A 19,467-nucleotide genomic window follows, 5' to 3' on the forward strand; every position below is an offset into this window, starting at 1 on the left:
TTGAAAGCAGAAGTTTTGATTTTTCAATTCAAACTGAATTTTTGATTTGAAATATACTTCGATGTTGTTCCCAAAACATTTACGGGGTAAAAAAATCAGATAATGTAACATTTAGTTTTTGATCAAACAAAATGTTGTTCATTTGACCCAGGGACCTGCTGGCTGCCCCACTGCAAGCTGCATGACTGACCTGGTGGACTCTGCCCTGTGTCTAGTCGACGATTACCCACGTTAAAGCAAACCCCGCCATTTCACTGGGCGTTGGAGTCCGTGGAGAGGGCAATGGCTGAATGTGCCACTGAGACTGCCCTTGTCTCTCTCCCGGAGAGCAGGGCTGAGTCCCGCTGGCTGCTTAGCATGGGTGAAGCAGGCCTGCTGCTGCCCAGGCTGCACCCGTTCGGTGGCTTAGGGGCTTCCTGCTGAGCACCCTCCATCCTGTTGAAATCTATCCTCAGCACCTTGGGGTGGATCCCAGAGGCAGTGGCTCTCCAGGGCCTTTTCACCAGCACTCAGGCCATTCAGTGCTTAGGACCAATTTACAAATCACTGGAGAGAGAAAACAGTGGTAAAACAAGGAAAAATAATCTGGCCTGTCCTCCAGGAAACAGCAGGCCAGCTTTCCTGTTATTCCTTCATTTAGCTATTTGCATGCAAATCTGCTGCATCTTCTTCTTTAATCCACAGCAATTACCTTCCCAACTGATCTTAAAAAGGAGATCTGCTGTGTTCCTCATTGCCTGCCTCAGCCCCTCCTCCCTCTGGCCCCACTAGCATGGCTGGCTTCAGATCACATGTGTACAGAAGTGTTTGATAATCCTCCAGCTGCTTCTCAGTGCTGAGACCTGAGGTGAGCTAGAGCTATACTGCTGACCTTTCTGCACCAACCTGGGGACTTTGGTACTTTGCATCTGGCCCTGCTGCATAAATGCTGCATCATTTTCGCTTCATCTGCGTACAAGAAAGCAATGGATTCTGTCTTGTAGTGTAATGTGGCAAAGCTCCATTCTAGCTGCTGCCTGCAATTCCATTAGAAGCCTAATTCACTCCTTGCATTTTATTCTTTCTCCATGCCCTCTGACGGTGACAGCTTAGTGGCTGCTCTGTGATCTCACATTGCTTGATAAGGTCACAAACCCTTTTCTTTGTCACAATCAGTTGGAAGGACCCCTTTGGATACATGCTCTTTACAGACAAGCTGGGACCAAGCATGCTGGGGCATTAAGGAAGGTTGTGGCATCCCCGTCACTGGAGGTTTTAAAGAACAGGTTGGACAAACACCTGTCAGGGATGATCTCGGTTTCCTTGGTTCTGCCTCAGCGCAGAAGGCTGCATCAGATGACCTCTCAAGGTCCCCTCCAGCCCTATATTTCTAGGATTCTAACTATTAGGACCCTGCACCTCACTGGCACTAACAAGGTTCTAATCGTTGAGCTGTCTATGCTGGCCTGTGGCCATTGGTATCCAGAGGAGGGCTCACATTGTGTCACATGAACTGATGTGGTAACATTTTTGTATTGAAGAACGTGTCTCTTGCTCCCTTCTGGTCATGGCTGGACATCCCAGGGAACGGCTCTTTGCCGCATCATGAGGGGCCCTGTCATTTGACCTAAGGACAGAAGCCCAGGCCCCAGCTCTGAAGAGGTTAATATGTGCCCTTGCTTTGGTGCCTTCCTCCTGCCGCTGAAATGGGAACGAATACAGGACATGGCAGCCTGCTTCTATTTTTGGTACCTGCACAGCAGCAAATGTTAAACAGTATTATGTCCTCGCCACTTCAGTCCCTGACTCCCTGGCAGCTGGCACAGGCCTTGGCTGACAGGAGGGGGCCTGTGGTGGGAAGCTGTTGCTTATCTCTCTGTCAGAGTTGTCAGAGTGGCAGGAGTTGCCAGGCTCTGAGTCAGCGTGTTGCATTCTAACAGCTTGGGGTTTCTGCTGTTTCTGCCTAGGTGAACACAGCCATGCATGAGGCCAAGTTGATGGAGGAGTGCGATGAGCTCATGGAGATCATCCGGCAGCGCAAGCAAGTGATCGCTGTCAAGATCAAGGAGACGAAGGTAAGTGTCGCTCTGATGTGTGTGTTTCTGTGGACGTACGTGCGTGGCCAGTGATGAAGCCACAATTACTTGGGGGAGATGTTGCAGACACCGGTGCTGCTGCTCCTATGACATCCCTGCCGCAGATTTTCAGCACAGGTTTGCCAGCTTGACCAGTCCTCTTGGTTTCATGATACACCATCCTCTCCAGGATAGCATACTCCCATCAATGGGGCTGATGTGTTAGCAAACCAAAGCCACAGAGGAGGGAGATGTACCCGCTGGAAAAGATTGGTGTGTCTGGAAATGAGCTTCAAGTCTCAGCATTTCTGAGGTTGTCAATGGAGTGGCCAAGAATTTGCCTACAGAATGGGTAGGATGTGCCAAGGCTGGGTCCTCTAATGCTTTTAAACATAGAGGGCAAGTCAGGGGCTGCTTTTCAGAGATGCTTTGTGTGATGCTGGCAGACCAGGTGCCAGCTCATGCCAAGGTCCCCAGGTCTCAACTGACCACTGATAAACACCTAGCTGGAACCAGTCTGGCTCATCTGGGGGAAGGGATAGCTCAGTGGTTTGAGCATTGGCCTGCTAAACCAGGGTTGTGAGTTCAATCCTTGAGGAGGCCATTTAGGGATCTGGGCCAAAAATTGGGGATTGGCCCTGCTTTGAGCAGGGGGTTGGACTAGATGACCTCCTGAGGTCCCTTCCAACCCTGATATTCTATGATCTGTGGGTTAGTATAGTTGAAACATTAAAATTATAAGAATGTGTTTCGTGTTTAGACTTTATGGAATGCCTGTGAGTTGCTGCCTGCACTAATCTCACTCACAGCATCGGTATCCCACAGTTGAGCATTGGTACTGTAAGCCTCTGTAACTATGTAAATCACTAGACAGGAAAGAGGCATTAAGTAATATGAAGTGCCATTCTGCAACCAGTGGTGTTATGTCCTGCCTGACAGGAAAGGCCCATGGACACCAGAAGGACTATTGTGGCACGTTAAAGAGGACAAAAGACTTCATTTCTGTGCTCTTCCCCTCCCATGAAGATGAGTCTTGCAAGTGGTTTACTCCCGTTGGCTGAGTTTGCAGCTCAGAGCACATGGGAGGGGGAGAATAAAAACCCATAACAAGATGGAACTGGATCTCTGTGCTGGTTGGACTCGGGGGGCAAAGTTTTCTAGGCGTAAGGAAGGGATCCCCAGCTGCTTAGCCTGGGTTAGCCCTAAAAGACATACAGGGCTTGCTTATAAAAGCTTCTGCTACCTTCCAAAAGGTAAGATTATAATTAATTTTTGTGTGTGTTGACCTGCTTTAACCTTGTAAATAACTTTTTCATTTCCTTTTCCCATTTAATAAATCTGTATGTAGTTTATTAGAGGATTGGTTGCAAGTGTTGTCTTTGGGGTGAGATCTAAAGTGCAATTGACCTGGAGTAAGTGACTGGTCCTTTGGGACTTGGAGTAACCTGAATATTGCTGTGATTTTTTGGTGTAAGGGACCATCTGTCACAAAGGCAGGCTCACCTAGGTGGCGAGATAGATCAGAGTGATGCCATGTTAAGACTGTTCCAGTGCCTGAGTTTACACTTGAACTTGGTGGGTGAAATCTAAGTATAGAACTCACAACCAATTAGGGGTTGGTGCCCTGCTTCCTAACAGTCTGCACTGAGGTTGGTGCTCATGCTCTTAAGTCACTGGAGGCAGCTTGACATTGGCATAGTTGGCAGGATTCACATACCGCAAGTGAATGAAGTTTATAGATCATAACCTCAGTACTATTAAGGTTTAACCTCAATAGTGAGAGTTTTACAGGTTATAGAATGGACACAATGAGTGACCACAGTTATGTGATGGTCTTGTAAGAAAAGAACTTGAACAGTTATGTTGGCAGAGGGGACTATAAAAAGAAAGCCTGAGTTCAGGAGCTGAGAGCTTTGGTCTTAAGTTCTTACCCCAGGTGCTAGGGGAAGGCAAGGACCCTCCAGCCCCAGACGTAGAAGAGGAGATCACTGCAGGGGAATGGGCCCAGTTGTAGCTCCTGAGAGCGCCTGTGAGCATCAGAGACTGACAGCAGAATTATCAATCAGGGAAACCGAGGCAGCCGAGTTGAGAGCCCACCAAAGACACAGGGAAGAAGTAGCAGCAGTCAAAGCCCACAAACAAACTGAGGAGCGGGCACACAGGAGTCTGATGGAAGCTCAAACATTTCAGCCCAAATGACTGGAGCAGCAAAAGGAGCCAGTGGGTACACCTGCCTCACCCCCCCCCCCGCAACACAAGGGAGTGGGAGAAGTCTGCCTAATTTATAAAGAAACTGACTGTACAGAAGAGTTCCAGTCCACCTTGGAGAGACTGCCTGGGCTACCCAATATCCCAGAAGATAAACAGATGCCTGTTCTCTTAACCAGCTTAGCTGGGAAGCCAGACAAGTGATGAATGATCTGGAGGAGGGTAGTGTGAAGGTGAAGAAGAAATGCAAAGAAAATATATTGGCAAGATTTAAGATTACCTCTGAGACCTATGGATTGAAGGCTAGAAACATCAGCCTGTTGGACAATATCACTCATGATGAACATGTGCATAAAATATGTCATCTTAGGAGAAAATGGGTAATGGGGGTGGGGACTGAAGGTGAGGATGGAAAATTGTTTGAGCTGATGACCCAGGAGCAGTTGCCCTGGGTGGTTACAGATGAGGTGAAGGCAGCCATCTGTGACAAAAAGCCAGCCACAGTTTTAGAGGCTGCAGAAATTGCTTATGATGTTGAGTCAAGGGCCCATGGGGGTGGGGTACAAATCCCAGGGGAAGGGAAATACCCCTGTCACCCAGGGTAAGGGGGAAGTAATGACTGGAAAGAAACCTAACCCGCCACTTAGATAAAACCCCTGAAGGGTACCCAAGTTTTAAAGCCACCTACCAAAAAGGAAGGCAGGTAATCTGACCTCGCTGTGGGGCTATAACTATGTAAATGACCAGAAGGGAGAGATGCATTAAGTAATATGAAGTGCTGCTCTGCAACCGAAGGTGTGATGTCCTGCCCAACAGGAAAATCCAGTTGACACCAGAAAGACTATTGTGGCACGTTAAAGAGGACAAAATACTTCGTTGATCTGTTGCCCGCTCCTTCCCCATGAAGGGAGGGTAGTCATGCATGTTAACGCTGATGTAGTGCCTGAGGATTTTACACTTGATAATTGGTTGGGGACATCTAAGTACAGAACTCACAGTCAATTTGGGGTTTTGCCCTGGCTCTTACCAGCCTGCCCTGAGGTTGGTGCTCATGTAGGCAGCTTGACACTTGGTAAAATCCATTTTCCTCATTCAGCTTCTGAGAATTGGCAATGAGATTAATAGCAAATGATGCTGTAGGTCAGTGCGCAGTGCTCCCTGGAGCCGTAGCTTTGCAGAGGTCTTCCAGGGGGCCGGTACCTGCACTGTCCAGCCACTCTAGAGACACACGCCTTACAACACACAGGGCACCCAGGCTGTATGTCATGTTGGTATCATTGTGTTGTGCTTCACAAATTCATGAGATGCCGTTAATTTGTCCTACTCCGGCAGCACTTTTTGGGATAGGCTTTGAATAGCAGCTGTAGCTCAGAGTCGTGAGTTAGATCCCCACAGTGTGGGGGAGTGCAGCAGCTATTCTGTATCAGCTCTTACACAGACATGGACCAGGATGCTGGTTGCCACGTGCACATGAATGTCTCTCTGCACTTCCTATCAGATAAACCAGAGCCCCGCCGGTATCTACCATCTCTTCCACTTGTGGTGACATTGCAGTGACACCCGGCAGCCTTTTCAAAACGAGTAGGGATTATTAGTCAACTGGGATACTGCATCGGGAAGTCCTTAGGGTAGCCAAGAGAAACAAAGGTGAAGATGGAGTTCAGACTGACTAATATCAGGGTTCTACCCAGCCAAGCTGCTGTAGATTGGCTCTGTCAACCCTCTCTCTGTCTTTGTGTCTCAGTCCCAGTTGAGAGCTCCTGTGTCTCTCCAAGGGCTAGCTCCTAACACAGCCACCTCCCACCTTTTGCTCCATTGTCCTCCTCCTTACAGGACCTATGCTGAGTTCACATGTTCTGCCTGAGGGAGTTTCCCATTGTTAGGTGTCAGTTGTTCTGCCCTTGGGGTCCTGTTGTCTTTCCAGGTCCTCCATTGATATGATCAGCTTCAGCCAGTCCTGAATGACCCACTCCTACCTCCCCAGACAGTTGCATGATCCCGGCACCTCAAGTCTTCTGCTCTGCCCCAGGAGTATTGGTGCGCACTGCCTGGGTAGCAATCCCTAGTCAGGCAAGTCACTGCCATGCATGCTATTCATACAAATATTACAGAAAATTCGTACTCTGGCTCAGCGATAACCTCCATCGTTTGGCACCAAATAGCATTCGGAATGTGGCCAATGCTACACGTTATTTCTTGTTTGTGAGAATCTTCTCCAGTTTTGCTCTTTAGTGCTAATAAACGATGGCCACATAAACACAACCCTATACCGGAAACCTACAGACCGCTATTCCTACCTACATGCCTCCAGCTTTCACCCTGACCACACCACACGATCCATTGTCTACAGCCAAGCTCTGCGATACAACCGCATTTGCTCCAACCCCTCAGACAGAGACAAACACCTACAAGATCTCTATCAAGCATTCTTACAACTACAATACCCACCTGCGGAAGTGAAGAAACAGACTGATAGAGCTAGAAGAGTTCCCAGAAGTCACCTACTACAGGACAGGCATAACAAAGAAAATAACAGAACGCCACTAGCCGTCACCTTCAACCCCCAACTAAAACCCCTCCAACGCATTATTAAGGATCTACAACCTATCCTAAAGGATGACCCAACACACTCACAAATCTTGGGAGACAGGCCAGTCCTTGCCTACAGACAGCCCCCCAACCTGAAGCAAATACTCACCAGCAACCACATACCATGCAGCAGAACCACTAACCCGGGAACCTATCCTTGCAACAAAGCCCGTTGCCAACTGTGCCCACATATCTATTCAGGGGACACCATCACAGGGCCTAATAACATCAGCCACACTATCAGAGGCTCGTTCACCTGCACATCCACCAATGTGATATATGCCATCATGTGTCAGCAATGCCCCTCTGCCATGTACATTGGTCAAACTGGACAGTCTCTACATAAAAGAATAAATGGACACAAATCAGATGTCAAGAATTATAACATTCATAAACCAGTCGGAGAACACTTCAATCTCTCTGGTCACACGATTACAGACATGAAAGTTGCGATATTACAACAAAAAAACTTCAAAACCAGACTCCAGCGAGAGACTGTTGAATTGGAATTCATTTGCAAATTGGATACAATTAACTTAGGCTTGAATAGAGACTGGGAGTGGCTAAGTCATTATGCAAGGTAACCTATTTCCCTTTGTTTTTTCCTAACCACCCTCCCCCCCCCCCCCCCCGGCTCCTCAGACGTTCTTGGATTTCTGCTGGAAATGGCCCACCTTGATTATCATACACATTGTAAGGAGAGTGATCACTTTAGATAAAAAGAAAAGGAGGACTTGTGGCACCTTAGAGACTAACCAATTTATTTGAGCATAAGCTTTCGTGAGCTACAGCTCACTTCATCGGATGCATAACTGTGAACTAACCAATTTATTTAAGCATAAGCTTTCGTGAGCTACAGCTCACTTCATCAGTGAAGTGGGGTCCACAGTATGCATCCGATGAAGTGAGCTGTAGCTCACGAAAGCTTATGCTCAAATAAATTGGTTAGTCTCTAAGGTGGCACAAGTACTCCTTTTCTTTTTGTGAATACAGACTAACACGGCTGTTACTCTGAAACCTGTCACTTTAGATAAGCTATTATCAACAGGAGAGTGGGTTTGTGTGTGGGGAGCGGGGGGAGAAAACCTGGATTTGTGCTGGAAATGGCCCAACTTGATTATCATACACATTGTAAGGAGAGTGATCACTTTAGATAAGCTATTACCAGCAGGAGAGTGGGGTGGGGGGAGAGAAAACCTTTTGTAGTGGTAAACACCCATTTTTTCATGCTTTGTGTGTATAAAAAGATCTTCTATACTTTCCACAGTATGCAACCGATGAAGTGAGCTGTAGCTCACGAAAGCTTATGCTCAGATAAATTGGTTAGTCTCTAATGTGCCACAAGTACTCCTTTTCTTTTTGCGAATACAGACTAACACGGCTGCTACTCTGAAACCAGTGTAACATTGTAACATCATCACCGGAAGGAGCTGTTATTATCTGTGTAGTATGTGAAACACCTACTCCAAAGGGACTCTCATGGCCTGTCTGTTAATGCACTTTTTACTCCCCACCTGCTGAAGTTATATGTGAATCTGGGTGCCTCCTCACTGCTCTTATCCCCAGGGTTCAGCTGTCTCAGACAAATTAATGTTTGAAAGGCCACAGATGGTATCTGGCTTGGGGAGGGGAATGGCACAGATTTGAATGATAGATTGTTGTAGTCCGATCCGCCCAGCTAATTTCCTCAGGGGGTTTATAACACTGCTATGTTAATATGATAATGATAATGTTAATGTTGAAGGGCCATCTTAGACCCACACAGCAGATCAGTTAAAAGCTGAAAACTCTGCAATACATTTAACCTTAAGTTTGCTGGGTATTCCAGTGGTTTCTGTATAATAGGGAGATATGTGGTGCCTGAATTAACTCTGACACTAAGACTAGCATGGGTTCATTAATATAACTAGATCATACTATCAGTACTGGTGCTCCAGCCTTTTAGATGTTAAATGTTGCTGCACTTCTGTGACAGTGGCCTCACGGAGTTCCATAGTCGTTGTGTATGAACTGATTTTCTCTCTCAAATTTGCTCTGGTTGTAAGTAAAAGGATGTTCTCCAACTGCCAGCCCTTCAAACTCACCCTAGCATTTGACAGTCAGCTTGAGCTCTTTCCATCTTGTGCATCATCCCAGAGAATAAAGGGGACTGAAGGCCCAATTCTAGCCCCAGTGATTGCACAGGTGTGACTGTCCTGCAGGTTATGCTGCTTGGGAGGGTCTGTGTGACAGAGCCCAGCTTGATTTTCAGATCCCAGAGGGAGTTTGCAGGGATGGTACTTGTAAAAGGTGGGCGGGTTTCTTTGCAACCTCAGCTAATGTGGAAAGGAAACGAGTGATACCCAGTGGACAGGGAACCTCACGATGCTATTTATAGAGTCACTTTTCAGGGGAGAACCAACGTTTCATGACAAGTCTCCGAGAGGGTGCCTACAGAGGAGCTGGGGTGTAATTCCCAGCTCAGGTAGACATGCATGCATTAGCTGTGCTTGAGGTAGTGCCTAAAAAATAGCAGAATGGCTGCAGCAGCTTAGGCTAGCCACCCAGACAATCCCTCCTGACCACCCCTCCACACACACACACACTGCATACGCACTCAGGTAGCCCATGCCACCGCAGCCGCACTGCTATTTTTAGGTGTTAGCTCAAGCAGCACTAATGTGTGTATGCCTACACGAGCTGTGAACTACACCTCCCAGCTCCAGTGTAGACTCTCCCCTGTTTGTGCCTCTTGTCAGCTGCCAGTGCCATGGACATTCTAACTCACTGTGGCGCAAGGACGGCAGTCACAAATAGCCTGAGCTCCATTGTAGGTTTGATTGTGCACAGTTGAGTGGGAGTCTGGCAGCTGGAGTTACGTCCTTAGTCTGGGAAAGTACGACAGAGGCCCCAAAAGGCTGGGGACTGTTCAAATCCCATTCTGCACCCAACGACAGTCAGATCACATGATGCAGGTTACAAATAATACTGGAAAAAGGACGATGTTTCCCTGTATGTTTAGAGGGGAAGCTGGGCTGGTGATAAAAACGTTTCACTTCTGAACACTGTAATGACTATCACTGGTCAGCCTAGCTACTCTCTAGGCTAACTAAATGTAAATAAATGCTAAGCTGTTTGTGGCTCCAGCAGTTTTCTCTCGTAATTCGGAAGCAATGTTGGGAACCAAGCAGCTGGAGCATTATAGAGACGACCAACGGTGCTACTCAATCAAAGGTAACCAAGTACCAATATGCAGGCATTTCCAAAAGCAAATGAAAACCAACCTCTTTGATCAGTCCCCAGCTGCAAATATTTGTAAAATCTGCAGGAAAAAAATCAAAAAGTGGGGGGAGGAGAGGAAAGAGGAGATGAGTAGCAAACTGCAGATAAGTAAAACATTAAAAACTGACAATCAGGAAATAGTTTGACTGATAAATTTCCATTTCCTTTTCCATATGTTCTGGGGTGTTTGTTCTGACTCTGGTGAATGACCCTACTTAGATGGGATGGGCCACATCACCGCATCAGATGGCCTGATAGCAGCAGCATGCAGCAATCTAAAGAGCAGATGCCCCATCTCTGAGCAGTGAAAGCCCAAAGAGATGGGGATATTAAGGAAGCAGCTCATGCTGCTCCTGAACCCAACTCCCCAAGGTCACAGTCTTGAGAGTTCAGTGCTGAAGAACTGCTAACCTTTCACAACAGCAGCTCGGGTGCCTGGATTGGCTTGATATTTTGTTCAGTTGGGTATCAATGCAAATATTTTGAATAGGTTTAAATCAGAACCCAGTAGAACAAAGCCAGAACTCTGGGCCTAGTTCTGATCTTGGGTGGAGGGAGGGGTTGTCCCTGCTGAAACTCCACCTGCTTTCCTGATCCTCACTGCCATGTGTTCAGAAGACACCTTCCTGGCTCCTTGGCTCTCTGAAACTGGTTGTATTGCAGGTTTTGGTTACAGTGTTGGCTTTTGTTGACTGACCCGCTGAGCAGCCGTGTTTTATACAGGCCAAAAATATTGGCGGTCCAGAAGGAAATAACCTGTGCACTTGTCAGTGTCAGAGCAAGAAGAGGGAGTGTTGTGAGCAGGTTCTCCTGTACAATATAGCCTTTAGGTCTGGCAGATACTGAGGAGACAGAGAACTGTAAAGTTCAACAGAATGTTGGAACATAGAGAAAGAAAGTAGCCCATTCCCTACCTCACACCCCACCTCTGTTCAGTGCACACTCAGCCCTCTGCCAGTGAAGGATCTTCACAAGTTGGAGAAATGGGCAAAGATTAGTAGAAGGAGTTTAATTGGAATGAATGCCCAGGTGGGTCGCATGGCAAGGGAGAATCTGGTGCATGGGGGAGATTAGGAAATATCTGTATAATACAGTATAGTAATGCACCAGCTGGCTACTTACTGGGCACTGTGTTACCAATTGAACAGCAAGGTGGAGGGCTCCATGACCTCCAAAGGCAAGTTCTACCTAGGTCAGAGAGGCACCAAGGTCAGAAGGGAGGAGGAGCAGCAGGCCAGAGCAGAGCAGAAGGCCTGACAGCAGGTAGCCTGGGAGCTGGGCCTGGAAGGCTTGAGAACAGAGCCGAGACATGAGCAGGAAGTCAGTGGTAGCCACAGCAGGACATAGGGCGAGACAACTGTACAGAAGGGTTACTTCTTATATCTCTGGTGTGCACTTCCCCTAGGGCTGGGTGGGGAATTGTTGGGGTTTTGTTACCATTAATGAAGTTGTCAAGGATGTTTGTACCTTGTATTTCTGGTGGCCCTAGGAGCGGGCTCCTCTCAGTTATGTCGTGTGCAGGTGTCCAGGGGAACCCCCCAAGGGCTAGAGCCTGGAAAGCCTAGTGCTGGGTGCACCTGGGTGCTGCTACGCTGTGTCCTGGTGTCACCCCATTGGCTGTGGGGCCTGGGTGCTGTAGGCTGTATTGCGGTGCTCCCCCCTTGCTGCAATGCCTGGGTGCTGCTCTGTTGGCCAGGGTACTTGAGTCGAGCTTTATTTGCAGGCTGGGTTTTGTCTTGTTTTAATATATCATGGCTGCAATCTTTGGTTGGTTCTGAAATGTGGTAGAGGGAACCTCTGTCTCCAAACGAGCACCATTCACCTCTCAGGAACTAATAATCCCAAAGGAGGCATCTCTCTAATGCACGGCGTAACCTGGGCTTTGCTCATCTAAGCTGTTTGCCACTCAAATGCTTGTCTAGTCTTTTTTTAATACAGCAAGTCTTTTCCTTTCTCGTTCCTTTTCTCCTTTTGATAATTTTCCTGATGAGACCGGGCATAAAATGAACCATCCATCAGCCCATTAAGTCCCAGCAGGAGAGTCACTGCCTTGTGCAAATATCCATTTGAAGTTTTGTCCACCCTGCTGTTAGCCAGAATGAGCCTGCATGTCTCACTCAGCACAGGCCTTGATGGTTTAGTTCCCATAATGATGAATGAAGGTGTGCATTACAGATTGGCAGGAGAGATGCATGGCCTGTCGGTGGAACAAATGGATTAATTAGCCCATGCTGGCATTCATCACTCCCTCCCCCAACTCCCAGTAACCAAGTGACACAGTTGTATTGGCATTGGGGTGTAGGGAGGAGAGAGACATAGTCCAAGTGCTCTGGGATCGGATAGCACAATGCACAGAGCAGGAAGAGATCAGCTGTGTGAGGAGGAGGGCAATGCAGGGCACAGAGGCAGCAGGACATGTGGTTGCTGTGAAACTGAAATAGGCCATATCAGGGCTACTCTGTCTTAGGTACACAAAGGCAGAGTACCTGTCCAGGAGCCATTATTTTGGAAGGAGTGTTTGACTGTCTGGAGTTCCACTTTGTTTGTGTGGCAAAAAATGCAGATTCAGATCAATTGCAACATGTGAGTCAGATGTACTGGGTGCCAACTGGCAAAGGGTTCACTCTCCTTTACAAGAAACTCCTGTCTCAGACCAGACCAATTCACTACACCTAAGACATCGCTTTCATCTATTTATCCATAAAGGGTAGCACATGAGGTCTCTACTGAAAGCTTGTAACTTACTGTAGTGCCCCTCTCCACCTGGTTACCTCCTTTACTGCCGATTTCCTTACGGGTTTTGATGGACAGGCCTGGATTCTTCTGGATCCCGCCTTTAGCTCAGCAGGGAGTAACTTCCTTATTTTCTTCCCATATGAATTTATTTGGTGGTGCCTCCACCCTCCTCGTTCCTTCCTGGAAGGGTCACCAGGGCAGCTGGGGAGGAAAATTCTGAGCACAGGATAACCCCCACTTACTTGCCAGAGAGTTGGAGACTCCCAAGAAATAACACAAACACACACAATATATTCAACACGGTCATTATATTAAACAGGAAGTGAATATAACATAGCAGGGTAAAAACTACTCTCAGGGTCACTAATGCCCATGCTGATAAAACCCATGAATTTCCCCGGTCACGTTACCTAATATAGCAAATGTAAAATTAGTGTCCCTCTGGTACGTGCACTTTGTAGGGGCTCTTGATGGCCTGTGACCACGATAACTTCTGTGCAGCAGTTAGTGATGTGGTCAGTCCCTCCACAGGTTTAATAGGCAGCAGGCAATAAAATCCCCAAACCCTCATCCCTGGCTTGAGGACACAGTTCAGGGATCCGGGGATCTCCCAAACAATCTCCCAGACTATCTAGCTGAAGGATGGTGACTCACAACCCGGCGAACGATCCTCAGGTTCAGAGGTGGCTCTGGGCTCCTCAGTCACTGCAGAGGGGCTGATCTCTCCTTGCAGTGGTCAGGCTGCTTCTGGTGCCAGGATTTCCCCTCCCCACAAAGCAGCGCAGGGCTCAGGGTGCAGGTTACAAAACTCTACTAAAATCCTAGTGTTAGTCTCTCACCCTGCGCTCAGACACACTCGTAGCCAGAGCAGAGCTGCAGGGCTATTTCCCGAACAAAGCTTTACAAACTAGGAGTCGCCTTGGAGAGGGAGAGGCCCAAGCTGAGGGATGTTGCTGCCAGGCCCCCAGAGGCCGGTTCTCAGGGGGACCCTGCAGGCAACCTGGGCCTCACCAGCCCCCACAGCCAGCCTTGCCCTTTCCCTGGCTGGCCCCAGCTCCTCCAGACTGACTTCTCCCCTCTCCAGGGCTCCTGTTGGGCACTTGGGCAGGCTAGCTCTTCTTCCCTGTCTTTCCGTTCTCAGTCATTTGACTCTGCCCCCGCCTTTCTCTCAGACACTGCACCTCTCCAGAGTGGGCGCCGTGTTACTCTCCTCGTGCCAACAAGGCCCCTGTTCTAAACAGAGTCTCTGCTCTCCCCCTGGGCTACCCAGCAGACTCTGAGTCTGCCCTTCACCTCTTCCTTCCAGGGACAGTGCCCCTCCCTGAGCTACCAGCACACAGAGACCCAGGAGCCGAGGTGAGCTCCTTGGGGGTTACACTCTCCCTGGGTGAAAGCTCTTGTGGTCCTTGTCAAGACTCCTTTCTCCGACAACACAAATATGCAAGCTCCTTTTCCTCAGGTCATAGTAAACGTTGTAAAACTGACAATGTTATTGTCCAGCAAGCAGGTATGGGCATGTCAGAATACAACAATAATTTAAAAACAACCTTACATTGCTGTGCAATTTACATTAGTAACCCACTCTTACTATATTGAAATAAACAACTTCTTAATAGACTTGGAGTCTCCAGGGGGAACTATCAGACAAAAACAATAATAGACCACCCACACCCATCTATGTACTACGTGCAAAGGAATTGGAACATCATAAGTGAGCATCTGTAGAGTTTCTCACTCTCTTTCTGAATGTTGAAGTATAGAAGCTTCTTCGGTGTCAGGGTTTTCAACAGTAATGAGTGCAGAACAATCCATGATTTCCCCGTTCTGCATCCTCTGTAGGTGGAACTATACTAGCTTTTGGACCACTTGCTCCTTGGGGCCAGCAAATGCTGCAAAAGAATGAACTTTGAGGTGAGAATCTGCTTGATTAGATAGGAGAGGTGACTATTAACAACAGCCTAGTTCACATTTTGTTATTTAGTTTTGTATTTTACCATTCGTTTCCATCACTGACACTTGTTTCTGTTTGAATCTCTGCTCTTTCTTAAATACATTTCCTTTTGTTTTACTATAACTGAACTCAAGTGCTATGAGAGACCTCTGTCCTGTATCTGAGGTAGAACTGGTAAACTGGGGTGCACTGTCCTTTGGGAACAGCGGATCTGGGTTTTCTTGAATACCCAGTGCTCAGGAGCTGAACACCACAGGAGACTCGGGGGTTGGGTGCATCTGTTGTCAACCTGGAGGGCGAAGGCAGGGCTGGCGTAGCCCAGAGGAGAGTGCTTGGGGGACTGAGAGGCTGGTGGTGGTCGCGCACTAACAGCCAGCTGGCACAGGCCCCACTCCCTCGTGCTGGAGGCAGGTGGCAACAGGATTCATAGAATATCAGAGTTGGAAGGGACCTCAGGAGGTCATCTAGTCCAACCCCCTGCTCAGAGCAGGACCAATCCCCAATTTTTGCCCCGATCCCTAAATGGCCCCCTCAAGGATTGAGCTCACAACCCTGGGTTTAGCAGGCCAATGCTCAAACCACTGAGCTATCCCTTCCTGGGTTACTCAGCCCTGAGAGAAGCAGCACAGAACAATTAGTGAAGTCATGTCAATTTGCCAAATTGTTTTGGTCAAAGAAAAATCTAAAAGAATCCAAACAGTTTGAAATGTGCTGGTTTGACATTGTCTGGACAAAATGTTTTGATTTTTCAATTCAAATGACTTTGTTTTAAAATGTCCTTCAATTTTATTTTCAAAAAACTAAAGAAGGTTTTTAAAAGTGCTTGAAATCAAAACTAAACATTTCATTCCAAGCCAAAAGGTGCTGCTTTTTTTTTTTTTTTTTTTTAACTTTTCAATTTCCAAAAAAAAATTGAAAAAATGTGTGGAGTTTTTTGGGTCAACCCAAAACTAATTTTTAAAAAAATTCCTGGCAAACCAAAAGAGTTGGCTCTACTCACCTGTACTACTCTGGACTCTCCCCATGCCCTGGCTTGCTGCTTTCTGCCCCCTCCTTATTCCACTCTACCTCACTCTTGCCCTAACTACATTGTTTTGAGTGTGTAATATCAGACTGTACATTGAGGTCAAAGGTTGCAGAGTTGGAACCAGGCTTAATTTGGGTGTGATCTGTACCTAAATGCATCATTTTAAACCTACGTATTACATTTCCTGTTCTTCCTCTGAGTTCCATGTCTAAATCAAATTGAGATGATTCCACAGAACAGCTTCATCCCCCTGAACTTACTCCCTCCTACTTCAATATTTTCTGCCATGCTCTGCCCCCCTTACTCCTGGTAAATAGTACCTTACTCCGTGAATAAACCTTTTAAAATCAGTTGGACCCCTCTGAAATCACTGGGACTGTGCATGGAGGAAGTTGCAACTCTGCTTGAACAGGAGTGGAAGAATTTGGTCATTAAAAACTGCTCTTCCTGCTTCCACAAAAATGACGCAGCTTTCACTGCAGCTGTCTGCTTCCCAGCTATTAACCAATTCTTCCCCCCTTCATAACTTATTACCTCACTCCTAGTTAGAGACTTTATGCAATAATCCATCATGTGCAACTTGGGCAAAAGCTTTCTGAAAACATTAAGCATATTGCTTCCCCTCAGTCTACACCCAGAGCAATTTCACTGAAAACAGACAAGTGTCAGGGTTACTTGAAGTGATTTATCTTTCATGCGTTCATGCTGACTCGTTACATCGTTAAATAACGCCCTTGCTCTTCCAAATGTTTCCTTATAATAGCAAATGCCCTTGCAGAGACGTTTCCTGCCCAGACACATGTTCCAGCCTTTCTTCTGGAGCCTCATTGCAGCTGTGCTGATTTACACCAGCTGGGCATCTGACCCTTTGACCTCAAAACACCTGTGACAATTTTAATCTGGCCCAATCTGAATACTAGAAAACAGCCAGTGTGGTTCCAATAGTCAGCGTTCTCCCCAAACTCAATATGAACTTCAGCTCTTTAATCCCCAGTCTCATACCTCACCTGTAGCGGTAACCCATGGTCACAGGGTGCCCTGGCTATCTTTATCTGAGACACATTCTTGCTTATTGATGTTTCAGGTAAGGAAACCTTGTCCCTCAGTACTAGTCAAACACCTATCACCTTGGGCGTATTCTTAGCATCATTCTTATCAAATCTAGATGGGAATGAACATTTAGGGCTTGTCTACACTGGCACTTTACAGCACTGCAACTTTCTCACTCAGAGGTGTGAGAAAACAACTCCCCGAGTGCAGCAAGTTTCTCTCCCAGTGCTCTGCTGCAATTGCACAAGCCACGTTAAAGCACTGCCGTGGCAGCAGTTTAATGTTGCCAGTGTAGACTAGCCCTTAGTGCTACCAGTTCTCACTCAGTAACTTTACATCATAAAAATAGTTATAACAATTATTATAAATATTGCTGGGTTTGCTGCTCTTTTAAGCGCTGACCCGGCAAAGCACTTCAGTGCGTGCTTAGCTTTAAGGATCTGACTGGTCAATGGCATTGCTCACATGGGACTGACTTCAATGTGTCCATTGGTTCAGCTTTCAGCCCTTCAGTCTCATATTGTTTATCATAACAACCTTAGCCTGGTTGAATAGTTAAGTGATGGGACATGATTATTTTAGTGGGACATCTTGGACTTGGGAAATGAGCGAGGCGGAGTCCCAGCACAGTGCAGCTACCTGCATTTTACTCATCAGCGAGGAGCAAACACGGAATCATCAGTTGTCCAAACCTTCTGCTGGGGACTGGGGGGCAGTTCTGAGTTGGGAACAGTCGTGACTTTAGCTCTTGACACTGGCAATACAGAGGAGCACCATGCTGAACGCTGCTGGAATTCCAGCCCTGCTTCCCCATTGGGAAAGGGGTTGGAGTTACATGTTGATTATAGCTGTTAGGGGCTTTCTCCTGTTAGGGGCCCCTCCCCTGGTTCTTGTCATGCAGACAGAAAGCAGAAGACCAGAAGTCCAAAGTGCAGGCAATGTCATGTTTTATTTGGGTTAATCAAGCAAGCATATCCATAGCTCTGCACGCTAGTAGAGTTTTTTTTCCCAGTGCCCCAGTTTCCCCTTCCTTAGCAGGTATAATTATACCTGTAGGGCACGCCTGTGGTCCACCCCATACAATTTATGGTCATGTTCTGTTTTGGAGGGTCTTGGGTCTGGGGGCTTCAGTACCACCTCTTTTGTATCCCATGGGAGGGGTAAAGAGTGAGGTGGTGCTTCAGTCAGGGTCAGGCATTTCTTTGGCTTTTAGTGTTTCTTATACCTTCCCTCACCCATCTCCTGGCTCCTCCTAACTGCTTGCTTGACCTTATCTCGGTCTTATGTCCTTCAAGTGTACACTTGTATATTACACTCCCACTCTACCTAGCAACTCTTTAGCTCTATCTCTCATCTCTTCCCCCCCCGCCCCCCATCTGCTTGTGGGCAGATGTACCACACAGCATCTTTGTTCACACATATTAATAAGAATATAAAAATAGCAAAAGTCAAATGGGCAAACAAGATTCAAAATTCTATCTCAGGAAAATATACAGGCCTGAATACTACATCATCATCATTAACACTCCTAACAATAGCTCTTGAAGCTGTAGGCCTGGGTTTCCTTTTCAACTCTCCCCCCTCCCTGACCCCGCTCTCCTGAACACCTGTGATTTGATAAGTGGGTTTGTTGTCTTAATTATTTAAAAATCCAGCAGCTGCCATTGTAAATTCTCAGCAGGATCTGCCCAGCGTTGCTGCTGCTGCAGCCCTTGGCGTTGTCAGTGGAACTAAGACTTGACTCCAGGGACACGTCTCCTGCAGTCGCAGCACCAGTTGCACGGTACTAGTCAGGAGGGTAACACCTGCTGCCTGCCCAGCGTGTGCCCACCACAGGGGCTTTGCTAATGGCCTTGTCACCATTTGAGTTGATGGGCAGTCCAGTATCACAGCCTTGATTCCATGTTATTGTTCATTTCTCCTTTGTCCCATACATAGTACTTTCCCCAGTTTACTTCTCTCTGCTGAATGTGACCCATGCCTATTCACGTCTGGTCTGTTGGGCTTCCTTGAAGTTGCGCTAAGAATTTCAAGGCTCCATTTTAAAATTAGGGATGTGGTCTGTGCAGAGAGACTGCTCAGACTTCCACCCAGCTCTCCCTGGGAGCCCCCATACTGTGATAGCACAGACCTCAGGACTAGAGATGGGCATTGTTTTTCCAGTCAATAGTCAATTTACTGAAAAATGCATTTTTCATGGCACCAAAACTAACTGTGAATTCGGGTTGATTTCGGCTGGGGAAAAAATGGGGAAAAATAATTAGAAAAAATCAAAATGGTTCATTTTGAAACAAAGCATTTCAACCTTAGTTTCAAAATTTAATTAATTGGGGGGAAAAGTGGTGAAAACACCCCAGAATGGGTTGCAACTCAGGAGTGCATATGGGTGGGTGGCAGGTGTCATGATCAGTAGGGCAATATTCTCAAACACAGTCGTCAAAATTGCCCTCTCAAAATTTCATTTGGGCAGGGGGGTTAGGGGGGAGGAGGCGAGAGATCTTGTGTATATAAATATTACATAAAAGCCAGAGCACAGGAGAGTCCTTCCTCCCAAAATCACCTCCTCCTATGTATTGTTTGCAGTGTCATCG

At 47.1% G+C, this 19,467-nt stretch overlaps 1 protein-coding gene across 2 annotated transcripts in view; it reads left to right on the forward strand.

The window, feature by feature from the left end:
• MID2 (midline 2) overlaps nucleotides 1–19,467 on the forward strand; it is a 300,175-nt gene that overhangs the window by 185,888 nt on the left and 94,820 nt on the right. For both annotated transcript variants that reach the window (XM_077826406.1, XM_077826405.1), the window contains exon 3: nucleotides 1,947–2,054. In XM_077826406.1, coding sequence (XP_077682532.1) covers nucleotides 1,947–2,054 — 108 coding nt within the window. The remainder of the gene's footprint in view (nucleotides 1–1,946; nucleotides 2,055–19,467) is intronic.

This window comes from Eretmochelys imbricata, chromosome 9 (assembly GCF_965152235.1).
Source record: "Eretmochelys imbricata isolate rEreImb1 chromosome 9, rEreImb1.hap1, whole genome shotgun sequence".
NCBI lineage: Eukaryota > Metazoa > Chordata > Testudines > Cheloniidae > Eretmochelys > Eretmochelys imbricata.